Source organism: Suncus etruscus, chromosome 7 (genome assembly GCF_024139225.1).
Source record: "Suncus etruscus isolate mSunEtr1 chromosome 7, mSunEtr1.pri.cur, whole genome shotgun sequence".
Lineage (NCBI taxonomy): Eukaryota > Metazoa > Chordata > Mammalia > Eulipotyphla > Soricidae > Suncus > Suncus etruscus.
The window spans coordinates 25,881,929-25,895,253 of NC_064854.1; the positions used below are offsets into that span (position 1 = coordinate 25,881,929).

At 37.6% G+C, this 13,325-nt stretch overlaps 1 protein-coding gene across 3 annotated transcripts in view; it reads right to left on the bottom strand.

Annotated features, from left to right (window-relative positions):
• NEBL (nebulette) overlaps nt 1–13,325 on the bottom strand; it is a 380,095-nt gene that overhangs the window by 21,258 nt on the left and 345,512 nt on the right. Inside the window, exon 6 of one of the 3 annotated variants that reach the window (XM_049777822.1) lies at nt 11,835–11,927. The exons of the other annotated variants lie outside the window; for them this stretch is intronic. Within the exon in view, the coding sequence (XP_049633779.1) occupies nt 11,835–11,927 (93 nt within the window). The remainder of the gene's footprint in view (nt 1–11,834; nt 11,928–13,325) is intronic. 3 annotated transcript variants of the gene reach the window in all.

Below are 13,325 nucleotides of genomic sequence, written 5' to 3' on the forward strand. Positions count from 1 at the left end.
TACTATCAAGGCTTATTGGAGTGAGTGCAGGCAAACCCTTCCCCATCTTCCCTTTTCCAGGAGGCCTTCTTCTGGCAGCTGAGTGCAGGCCCCTAAAAATCACAGTACAAGTAATAGTGCTTTGCATTTCTGTATGTCATTTGTTTGATGTTACCATCCCTATAGGAACCAATTTAACAGAGTGGACAGGTAACATCAAAAGCTTACTAAACCTTAGGCCATTGTAAATATAATAATTTTCAAAAGTGTGCTGGCTTCTGTACTTTTCCTTTCATCTTTCTATTTTTTTTTTTGGTTTTTTTGGGCCACACCCTGTGACACTCAGGGGTTACTCCTGGCTATGCACTCAGAAGTTGCTCCTGGCTTCTTGGGGGACCATATGGGACGCCGGGGGATCGAACCGCGGTCCGTCCTAGGCTAGCGCAGGCAAGGCAGGCACCTTACCTCCAGCGCCACCGCCCGGCCCCTCATCTTTCTATTTTTTAAACATATTTTCTTTTAAATATTTTTCTTTATATTTTTAAATAACTTACCTGAAAATTGTATCATGCCAACTATTGAACTCTGTAATTTATATATATATAAAGTTATTTTTATTATAAGTTATTTTTATGTAGTGTCTATATTACTGTTGCTGTTCTCAATTTAACAGTACATTTAACTTTTAGTGTTCTGTTTATGACTGAAACCCAACTATAATCATGCTTGTAATCATGGTGCTTAAATAAAGATTTTATATGAAAAAAAATGGTAACTGTCCTTAGAAGTTTAAGGTGAATCTAATGGTCTTTCATACATTTGGGAAATCACTGATTACTAATTCCTCTAGTTTTCTCCTATAATTCACCATTTATTCACTAGGCTTCTCCATTTTATACTAGGCACTAGGTAGAAAGTCAGATGACACATGACACATACCTGGCCTATCTTCCTTGAGTTTATGATCAAATAGTAAACTAGAATGCACTGAAACTAAAACCAACAAAAGTAGAAATTTCAGAATTATTATGGGCAGTTCTACTTGACTCTCAACAGAGGATAAATGCCAGCAGTAAAATAGACACAGTAGAGAATTAAAATAAAAGTATTAATGTATAGAAAATTTACTTATTTCTTAGTTAAGTATAGTAATTAGGGGGGCCGGAGTGGTGGCACAAATGATAAGGCGTCTCTGCCTTGCCCGCACTACCCTAGGACAGACTGTGGTTCAATCTCCAGTGTCTCAGGCTTGGTCCCCAAGCCTGGAGCGATTTCTGAGCACATATCTAGGAGTAACTCCTAGACGTCACTGGGTGTGCCCCCCCCCAAAAAAAATAGAATAGGAATTAACTGACTATAACTTTAGTACCACAAGAGTGAGTCCTGAGCATTGAGTGTGGCCTAAAACAACAACATCTAAACTTTACTAAGGATATTTTACTGCATTATTACTAATTACACTAGTTCTAATGAGTCATTATTAAATTAAAATATAAATGTCAAGTCAAAGATGAATGTTAATTATTTAACCTATGGAAAGAGTTATTTCCTTGTTTTTCAAAACAAATCTTAGCCTAAATATATTTAAGGTAGTCAATAATATTTAATTAGTGTGTACTGGATACAAATACTTTTCTAGATTCTAGATAACAAAACAGGTAAAGTATTATGTTCTAAGATTTTTTTCACAGTGGCTATCCTATTCTATCTCCCACCAACAGTGTATAAGTATCCTCTACATCTTCACCAACAATGATCTCTTCTATTTTTGTAGAAGGAACACTCACAGACACAATGTAATAATCCATGCAGTTGTGATCTCTGAATTTATTTGATTTTCCAAGAGACATATGACCCTTGACTGATTTCAGCACTATTATAAAAAGTCAATATGTGGAGACAATCTAATAACATTGTCAGATGATTGAATAAAGAAAATGAGATATGTGTATGCAAGAAATATGAGATGAAGGAAAAATGAAAGGAGGAAGGGTGGAAAAATAATCAACAGTTTATAATAAAGATAAACCTTGAATATATTATGATCTATGAAATCAGCCACAGAAGTCCAAACATTGTGTGTTTTCACAAATCAAAGGGGTTGAAAATAGGCTCTTGGTGCAGAGTATGAAATATAAGTTGTCAGGGGGCTAAGACAAAGGAGAAATTGGACAAAAACCCAAGATCTATGATATACAAATGTTTGCATGTTCTGGGTTTCAATTCAAGTATGATTCGAAGCCAGTATCTTGTGCAGGATTATAAAAAATCAGGTTGAGACTTCTAAAGTGATCACCTTGGGAACTGTATAGAGTCAAGATCTAAAGGAACCAATAATAGATTATAAATATTACAATTTATGCAATCTCACATAGAAAATACATTTTCTCAAACATAGTAGAAGTGTTGTGAAGAGAATGGATTGAATATAGATATTCTCTGAAGATAGTGTCATTGGGTCCATAAATGAGTACATGAAAAAAATGTAAAAAAAAAAAAAAAGGTTTTCATATGATGCAATTGTTTTCACCTGAGTACTAGGGCAAAATTGGTCACATCATTACTTGAAAAGGTAGTTGGGAAGATAGAAAATAAGATTTTGATTTAAGACAAAATATTTGAGAGTCCCAAATATACAGCAGTTGGCTCTGTTGTCTATAATTTGAAAATAGAATTGGAAAGTACTTAGGTCTGGGTCTTTGCTCTTTGCTCCTCTCTTCAACATAAATAATAAAAATCAACAAGAAGAATTTTAGAAAGTTTGAAGTGAAAATCCAAAATGGTGGAGAGTGTTATATTAGAATACTATATGCAGAAAACCTATCATTAGAATTATTGTAAATCAAGGTTCTCCAATAAAATTGGACAAAAATTAAAAGTAAAACTCCAACCACAGATTAAATATCTATCCATCTACATACCTAGTCTTTGAAATAGCCTTCACATCTCATAGAGAATAAATCTCAAGAAAAGTACCCTAAAATTACATTCCACTAAACTTTACTTCTAAAGAGACTGTAGCTTTTCACAGTCCACACTCTGGATTTGGTTTTCTTCTGTATATCTGCTAGATATACAGAGCCCTGAATCTTAAGATGGGCTAAAACCCCTTTTCCAGAATCTTATGTTCTCTCATACGTCTTCTGCCAAAAAATCTTCCTTCTATCAGCTAATTTTAATCTATTAAATCTTCTTCATTTACAATGAGATTGTGTCCCATTGTGTCACAAGCTCAGCTTAGCTTACCTTCGATGTGTTAGAAAGTTACTTAGCAAAATCTTCTAACTCAGAGCTTATCATATAACAAAGCTTATAATCTCATGTCATTTATGAAACTGCCATGAAAGTGAAAAAAGAATGTTCTAGTTCAGAACTCAAAGCAATTTCTATGAATGGGGGTTTCCTTCACATTATCAGAGTCAACAAGTCAGAAACAGAAACATCACAATTCAGGGGCTGTCTATATTAACCGCCACCAATATGTCTTCCTAAGAAAATGAGTTCATGCATCTGATTCTTCCCAGAAATCTGTGAGTTCTCTGAAAATTATACCTAAGTATGCCTCCCATTTTTGTGTTCCCAGAAACTCATACATGTGGAAGACATAGAGAAATGTTTGGCATGACATGGCAAAAGGAGTTTCTAAATTATCAGACAGAAGTTGGCACAAGAAAAAAGTGGATAGAACACTTAACTTGCAAGCAACCAATCTGATTTTGATTTCTGGCATCCTATTTGGTTTTCAAACCCCACCAGGAGTGATCCCTGAGTAAGCACTAAGGATCTTTAGGTATGGCCCCAAAACCTAAATAAGTAAATATGTAAATAAATAAATAAATAATAAAAGTCAGATTTTAAAACACAATGGCATATGCACCCCAACTTGACATACCATGGACAAATATATTGAAGGCTCCCAAAGTAAGTAAGCATTTCTTGCAACTAAATCTCTTTCAAGGACAGAACACATGAATTGGATAGCAGCCCATCTGGGCCTGTGATTGAATCCAGCAACTTGTGTTCTATCCCTTGTGGAAGATGAAGACCCAAGAAGACCCAAGAAGACCCTTTTCCAGCAAATTAGAAACACTTGTGAGATTGAAACAATGAAAAGCATCTATTCTGAAAAATGTGCCTGTGTTTTTCTCCTTGCTGCCCTCCCTTACTTATACATTACAGAAGAAAGCAGGATATAAAATACCTGAAGCAAAACTAAAGTCAAAATCAAACTGAAAAGGCTAAAAACTGGGTGAGGCTAAAAACAGGATATAAAATACCTGAGCAAAACTAAAGTCAAAATCAAACGGCTAAAAACAAATGCATAAAAATATTAGTGAGATAGAATTGTCCATGAAGTAAAACCAAAAGATTATCAAAAGAACCAGAAGGCCAAAGCATGTTATAGCCCCACTTAACTAAAGACAAACATGAGTATCATAGAAAACCCGGCAGTGAAATAAACAGAACTCATCAGGACTCCTTCCACTAAACAGAACTATGTGTCCAGTGGAAATTGACTAACCTAATCTAATACTAAAAAAGGCAATAAAGAAAATTTCAAATAAAACTATTCAAGAATCAAAACACAATTAGATAAAGTTTAAATAAAAGTCTCCTTTATTAAATCAAAGTAACAGTAGAGATATAAAAGGAAAAGCCCTTTGGTAACTGAATACCTTGGAAAGTAGATTGAAAAGTCAAGAAAGTCCAAGTAATCACATAAGAAAATGAAAATATCCAGCAATCAAAGCAAGATGGAAAAATATCATGAGGAACCCATAACTAAAACAATGATAAAAAAAACTGAAAGGAGAGGCTTATATGCTAATGTTCATGAAAACCAAATGTGAATGATGAAAACATTGCACTTAGCCTCAAGGAAATGAGTTGATTGTTTAACCCTGTGTCCTAACAATCAAAATGGTCTCAAACTCCATGGCAAAGACTTTAAAACCAAGATTCACCAACCCAGCCAGCATCTTAATTCACCAAGTCAAACAGATCATCTTCAGGACCAAAACAAAGTCTCGTGCATCCAAGGGAGAGAAGCCAAACATGAATGTACTTCAATGAACTTCACTTAGCTGAGGAAATGTGAAATAGCAAAGAAAGCTGTTATTCTCTCTCCCTCTTGTTAGGATGGAAATTTGAGCCTAATGAAAATAAGGGATCAGCAGAGACTCCAGGTAGTGAGACTGTGGGGGTGCAGCTCAATGGGAAATCTCGCAGAACAGTTCTGCCAAACACACAACCTCTGTCTCTGGGAGACAGCCCATTATTATAGGTCACTCCTATATTATCACTCTGTGCTTTATGCATAAAATTCCATATTTATAGAGAAACTAGGTTTAAAGAAATCAACACAATCTAGAAAAGAAATTGCCATTTTAAATACCTAACTCTTCTCTTTTCTTCATTCTTCTGTTAACAAATACTAATTTTTAAAACTTTCTTGGTTCCAGAATAGGCTTAAACAAATGCATATGGTTAATGGTTGTTGCTGAAGACACTAAATTTTTTCATCAAACAGCTGTCATCACTATCAAAGCATCTTTGTCTGTGGAGCCAATCAGGGCCTCCTTCCCAGGGTCCTGCACTGTGCACATTTCAAAGGGGATCCTCCATTTCAAAGCAACCAAGAAGTCATGGAGGCTACTCCTTCTCTTCCCTGCCAGAAAGAAAGAGAAAACCCGCCGAGAATGTTTCCACTTTAAGTCTTTCTTCAGCTATGCTTTAATGTCATTGAAACATGTCAAAACAAAAAATGGAAGAATATCCTTGAAAGTTTCACACAATAGAATCGCAACATTTTTTTACAAGAGCATTATATTTATATCTATCTCTATATATGGCTCTAGCTTGAAAAACACGTTTTAATTGTGGTCACATGATTTCAGTGTTGTTGACTCTGTAATTTGGATAGCTCTGTCCTTCTATAACATCATAGTGTACATGAATCTCCGGCCCCCATTATTTCTCATCTGTCTTTCTACCCTTCCCCTCCTCTCTATTTCATTCCTTCTCCTCCCTATACTCTGAGGCCAAGAGTATTCAATGAAACCCCCCGCCTTTAATCCATTGCATTCTCTCATCCTTTAACAACTGAACTTAAAAAGGTACCTGTTGGGGCTGGAGTGATAGCACAATGAGTAGGGCATTTGCTTGGCATGTGATCAACCTGGGTTCAGTCCCCAGCATCCCATATGATCCCCAAAGCCTGCCAGGAGTAATTTCTGAGCCATGAGTAACCTCTGAGCACCCCAAAGCAAAACAAAATAAAAAAGTGCATGTCAAGAAAGCAGGAATGAAATATAGGGGGATCTTGGGAGTATTTGTGGAAGATTGTATAATTAGTGCTAAAACATTGTATGTCTAAAATTCAACTATGAATAACTTTGTAAATCATGGAGTTTTAAAAATATATATATTCCTTCGAGCAGTTTATCAAATATCTGTCAAATGTCTAAGAGCTTGAGACACACAGAGAGAGACAGAGAGAGAGCTAGCAACAGAGAGACATAGATCAGGAAATAAATCAATGCATTTCCTTGTAGGTTAGGCTTTCTGTTCTAGGATAGCGGCCATAGACAAAAAAAAAAAAGTACACAATATTTCAGGTGTTGTGCTATGATGCATAAAAGGGAGGAGCAAAGTAAACAGGCAGACATTTAGGAAGGAACATGGCTGTGCCTCTAGTAGCTAGAGATATAAAGTTTTAACTGAGCAAGACATTTATGTCTAGAAGGGAATAAGTGAGCCCTACCCAGGGGAGCATGGGAGAAAGAGCAGGATGGTGGTCCCAGTGGGGATGGAGGTGAGTGTTTCAGGTGAGGAGGGGAGACAGTGTTGCTTAGGGTCTCTTTCTTGGCATGTCTAAGGGAAGCAGGGAAACCAGTATAGTGCAAATGTACTGAGGAGCAAACTAAGCTCAAGGTCAGGCCAGAGCCCAGATCAAGTGAGTATTATATAAACAATGGTGAGAATTTGATTTGTAGTCAGACTGGCATGCTAGAAAAGAAAAATATGACTTGGAATGCTCATGGAAAGAACAAACCAGGGCAACATGTAGTGGAAAGCAGAGAAGCAGGACATTGCTGTGAGAACTAAAGAGAAAGAAAAAGCAGCACAGCTGACAGGGTAGGAAGGGGAGATGGATATAGTCAGATTCTGTAATATTCTTCCTGGTCAAGCTAATAAAATTGTATTTGGGTGAACATGTCATGTGAGTCAGAGACAAGAGTGGTGGATGGCTCCAAAGGATTTTACTTTCCTGCCTGGAGAGTGAGCAGGCAGTGAGGAAGCTAAAAGTACAGCAACATTTCCAGCAGAAAAGAAGGAGTGTGGAGAGGGCTTTAGGCTTGATGTGTCATGAATTTGAAGACAGACACGAGATGTGAATCAATGTATTGTGCTCACTTTAAATAAATACCACTGGGCACACAGTACTGTGGGTTCTAAATAACCTTTTCAAATGAGCACAGATGCCTGTTCTCCGGGTGCCACGTCACTCATGTGCACATTAGCAGATGTACTGGTACCCTTTTGACTTCAGCTTCATGCCTTCAAAACTATTTTTCACAAAGAGAAAAGGTCACTGGAGACAGAGCATCCAGAGTTCTAGGCAGGTGGCAGAGAACTAGTCACTTAAGTAACTCCACAGGAAAGTCTTTTCTTACAAAGCAGTGTGTGAGCTACTGAGACACTCCTTCCTGCCCCAAATCTCTCCTTTATCACTGCTACTTCTTGAAATCCTTACATTTTCATTCATCTCTCTTCTCTGTGGTTTAGTCAACACTAGTCCAAAAGCAAGAATGTCTGTGTATACTTTCTTTTGATGGAGATATTTCTCATTTGGTTTAGCATGACATAGGGCCCTCTGCTAGAAATAACATGAATAGAAAAAGGGCAGTGATAGTCCAGAAGAGGAGACCACATGTGTGCAGGGGGGATTGAAGTCAGTAAATACGGGTCACAGAATTCTCCTTCTCCACATAAATCCATCCAAGTAAGACCTTAACTTTAATAAGGTTCCAGCCCAGACTTTCCTGAAGTCCCCTTGTCTACTGGACATCAGCATTTGAATATCCCTGACAAGCCATTTTGGCACTCTGTTATCTCTACCAGAAAAAGTTTCTCTCCAAATCCTGGTGCTTTATTTTACAACCAGTTAACAATAGCCATTGCCAATGCCATCACCTAAGGAAGGCTTCCTTGCTAACACGCCAGGCAGAATTTCCCTCTTTATAGCACTGTGTCCTCCCCTATCACAGCCCTTATTCTGTTCACAATTGTATATTATTACTGAGGCAAGTATCTGCTCTATATCAGGGCCCCTTACCAGAATAGAAGCTCAAAGATAAGGTGCCAGACTCTGATTCACTGCTGGATGCAGTGCCAGATACAAGCAGATGGGAGTTCAAGGAGTGACTCATGGATGAACGCTGGGTCAGTCCCTACAGTACACTGAATGGGTTGGAGAAGCGATAGCGACTTCAACTTTGTCTGCTGAGCTGAGTAAGTTAAACAAAATTGGCCAATGTTTGCTCTTGTATTTTCTTTGGGTTTCCTTGATCTCATTGAGTATTGGTATTACTGAGCAGCTCTGGAAGCATAGGCCAATGAGAGAAAGGCCTCTCCCTCCCCGACTTCCCCAGTGAGAGAGAACTCGGATCAGAATGTGGAGAGGCTCTGTGAGTTGCCTACAAGAGGGCAAAACTTATGTACAAGATTCACAGATGAAAGAAACCTTTGAATATTTTCTACTGGAACCTTTTCTACTGGATGTCAGGCCAGATGCATCTTTTATTGTTTTTTGTTTGTTTGTTTGTTTGTTTGAGGGCCATACCAAAATGTCCTCTGTTGTGTTACTGCTCCAGCCCCAAGATGCATTTTTAAAAAATATTTATTCATGTATTTATTTGCTTTTGGGGACATACCTTATGATGCTCAGGTGTTACTCCTGGCTATGCACTCAGAAATCGCTCCTGGCTTGGGGGACCATATGGGACACTGGGGGTCCATCCTGGATCAGCCGTGTGCAAGGCAAATGTCCTACCACTGTGCTATTGCTCCGCCTCACCCCCACACCAAGATGCATCATTTAAGATATCCACAATAAAACTCACTTGATTCTACGAAGTGTTTTTATTTGAATGAGTGCAAAATCCCTCAGACACAATAAGTACTTACAGACTTTCATCAGGTCTTCAGTAGATCTGTGTTTTCTTTGAGGTGCTAAAGTGGTTCTATAGAAAAATGTCCTACCTCAGGGATTTCTGCAATAAGAACTTTTAGGCTGAAAGGGAAGTCCAGTTCGTTTGTTCATACTTGCTTCCATCCTCTTCCTTCTTCCCACTAAATGGGTCCCACCTTTGTCTTAACCAAAGCTTTATCTGCTGAAAAACTTTCTACCAGTGCACCAAAAATTCCTGACCTAATTCACCACTTTGCAGGCAGAAAACAGAAGGCGGAGGGAAAGGGCAGATACACAAAATGTAGAAAAGATTATTAATAATCACATTTTCCATTTGTTTAAAACAATTTTATCTTAAGCAGAAAATTCAATATCTTTTTGTAAGTTCTAATTCTCTCTGCAACTGAAACTATCAATATTAAATGCACACAAATTATTCAGTTAACTCTGAAGTCACTCAAATATAGCTGACTATACAATTGGTTTACTTTTGTGGAAATCAGATTCAAATCCAATGGAATTCATTTCTGCTATGATTCTCAAATCATGGGAAATAGATCCCCAGAAGAGACCCAAAGAACATGAGTCACTGTAGGTCTATTTGCAAAGAACGAAGTGGTAAAATTGCAGATTAGTCCTAACAATTGACAAATGTGAAAAAGCCCCATGCTTAATATGTAAAGGTGAGAAATGTGCTTAAAAACATGCTGTGATAAACTCAAAATGCATGCATTTCCGTGGAGAGTGGTCAGCATTCATTACCTCCTTCATCTGATGGTTTGGTTCCCTCACTGCAGCAGGAAAAGCTAGGGAAAGTCTCAGATATTTCTGACTTGTCCTCACCCAGCCCTGTACCAAAAGTACTGCTGGAATGAGATCGAGACCGGTGTCTCCTATATTGACTCGCCTTTTCTATAAGGTGTAAAGGAGGGAAAAATATTCATGCTTGTAATTAAATGACTTAGAGAATAAAAGACACAAAGTTACTTGAAAAGCTTACTGAGGAAGAATACAGTTCCTTATTTTATCCCAAAGCCCAGTTTATTATAATAAATTCTAGCCACCCATTTTCAAACTTCAACATGTAGGGCAACAAAGATTTAAATTTTTATCTTGTTTTCCCCCCCTATATTTGAAAGGTGAGGTATGGAGTGAGAATTGACAATAAGAAAAATAGCAAGCAAATGCATTTCTATAAAAACATATAGTTTGATTATAAATGATAGTTCATAAGTACCACCCAGCATATTGAGTGCTTGCACTTTTTATTTTTTTAGAAAAATGTAATGGCCTATTTTGGTTGATTATGTAGATCAAATTGACTATAAAAGTATTAGAGTATGTACTCTGCCTTAGGCATTCAAGGTTATAATCATCAACTATTAATTCTAGAATGGAAATCAGAGCAAAGCCTAAATGATTAATCGATTTATACTGTACAGAGGAACAAAAGTCTGCTGCTCCACACCCGAAAGCATCTTTGGCAAAAGATTAATTTCATGGGTGGAGTTTTGAGGGAGAATAGACATTGCCTTTGAAGAGACATTTATACATAATCATTTTTGTAAGGTCTTGTGTTCGGGAGGATCTAATCAATGGAGAAGGCAGAATTGAAATTGCTTGACTGGGTCTTTTCTGGGTCATTTTCCAAACATACTGACCTTCCCTTGCTTCTTCCCAGACTCCTCTGCATTAGGGAAACTATTTTAAAGATGGCTTCTCAGACCACCTGAGAAGTAACAGCTAGACTGGTTCTGTACAGAAGGTAGAGTATATGCTTTGGCTCTTTTTCCATCTTATCAACTACCTCACATTTGATTATTTGTCCAGTCTCTGATACAGAGATGCTTTCTTTAGTGGTCTGACAACTGTTTAAATTAAGTACATAACTGTCAAGGTCTGAGTTTGCTAAACATAGTCTCAAAGTCTGAAACTCAAGCCTGGCTGTCATGATACCCCAATGTCCACACTATTCCATTTTTTGTCTTTCATTATAAACATACAATCTAAGCTAAAAGTCAAATAAACTCTCCATAAACTATAAGTTTCACATTATATGAAAATGCAGAAATAAATGATAAGAAGACTTAAAGACATTCATGATGCTATACAGAAAACCTCCCTACTGATTTATATATTTCTCTAAATCTAAATAAACTCTCCATAAACTATAAGTTTCACATTATATGAAAATGCAGAAATAAATGATAAGAAGACTTAAAGACATTCATGATGCTATACAGAAAACCTCCCTACTGATTTATATATTTCTCTAAATCTACCTTTAAAATATTGTAACAGTGTTTTTTTTTATGAAACAAATCTCCTTTATGTCTCACAACGTCTTAGTACAATCCAAATAAATACATTTGCAAGCCCAGGAAAGCCATAAAAATCATAGCCACTAATAAAAAGCAGATGTAAGTAAGTACTAGACACCTTTTAAAATGAATACTGAACAAACCAACCTAGGATATATGAAAAAGCCCTTCTGCAAGTTTTGTTTTCATAAATGATCAATGGTATTTTAGAGCAACATAAGAGCCTTTTTGGGTTTGAATCAACCTAAATATATACATTACACAGTTGACACAATGAACCTCTACACTTTTGTGGTGGGAGAAACATGTAAATGGATAGAAACTCAAAATGTAAGTAGTACCAGAGAGCATACGCAGGCTTCTAGACTGAATATTGTCTTCCAAGGGATCAATATCGAAGATGGAACCAGGGTCAGTGCGCCAAACTTTGAGATCTTTTGCCAACAGGGAGAAATCAGCAAATAAAGAAAGAATTAAAACAATATCAGCACCAAAGAGAGCACCCAGCAAAGGTCTGAAAGGGAAATTATGGAAAAAGCAAGCATATAATGCACAAACCCAGTGGGCTACGATGGACTTCAGAGGTGGAAGGAAAGGGTGTTTACTTTTGGTTTGGTTTTGGTTTTGTTTTGGGCCACTCTCGGTGATGCTCAGGGGTTACTCCTGGCTATGAGCTCAGAAATCGCGCCTGGCTTGGGGGACCACATGGAACGCCAGGAGATCGAACTAGATTCGTCCTAGGCTAGTGCAGGCAAGGCAGGCACCTTACCTCTAGCGCCACCATGCCGGCCGAGGATATTTACTTTTACATGGATATTAGGAAACATTTGTGAGTGATGGATGTTCCCTGGTGTATTCTTTACTGACCTTCGCTGACTATCCAGAGAGAGTGCTGACTTATTGCAAACACACAAGCATCCCACACAACAGGAGTGCAACCACCCACATTCCTGACTCTGCACCACTAGGTTCTTGACCCACTGAAACTGGTAGAATGTTTGAACAAAGTGCCTCATTAAAAACACATGAAGCCTTCATCAGACAGCACTGAGAGGTCTTCTCTTCTGATGACAGAAACAAATGTGTCCAATGCCAGAAAAGTCCACTTTCCCATAGAAAAGGGTAAGGGCAAACTAATTCACGTGAAACTCATTTATTAGAAAAATGGTTTCAGGGAAGACTTGAGAGATGGAATAAAGGAGCAGCTTTCACCCAGCTTTAAGGGTGCAGAGATTAATTCAGTTACTTTCATAAGAAATCAGTCTGTCCAAATCAATTTAACCTCCTGTTTTACTTGGAGGCAAAAAGACAAATCCAAATATAATTAACAATATCTGGATTTGTCAGCTCTCCAACAAATGGTACTGACATGATCTGTGAGTGCTAATCTGAACCCAGGAGAGGGAAAGTCTAGATACAGACATGTGGCAACAACATAACTTGCATCAAATATAGGGCAGTGGTCCTCAAAATATCACGTAGTTCAATGTTGTTTCACCACAATGTAGGAGACTGAAAAGAAGCTTGATGGATTGGGAGCAAATTAACATTATCTGAGAACTTCCTTTGGTTATACTTATTTTTTTAAAGCTCAGTTTCCAAGAATGGCTCAACGTTGAGAACTGTAATTAATAAATTGAAAATCTCATCTGTTTTTATCATCACTTCCCAGCATTGAGTGCATGGGATCCGCTCAGGGGCCTTGTTTATGTAAGGTCTGTGGACCACTTGAGTCACAGAGATATTTTTAATTAATATTATGGAGTTCCTAGTATGTGCCTGGTAGTAGAATTATCAACTTCAGAAAAGAGTTTATGAGGCCAGAGAGATAG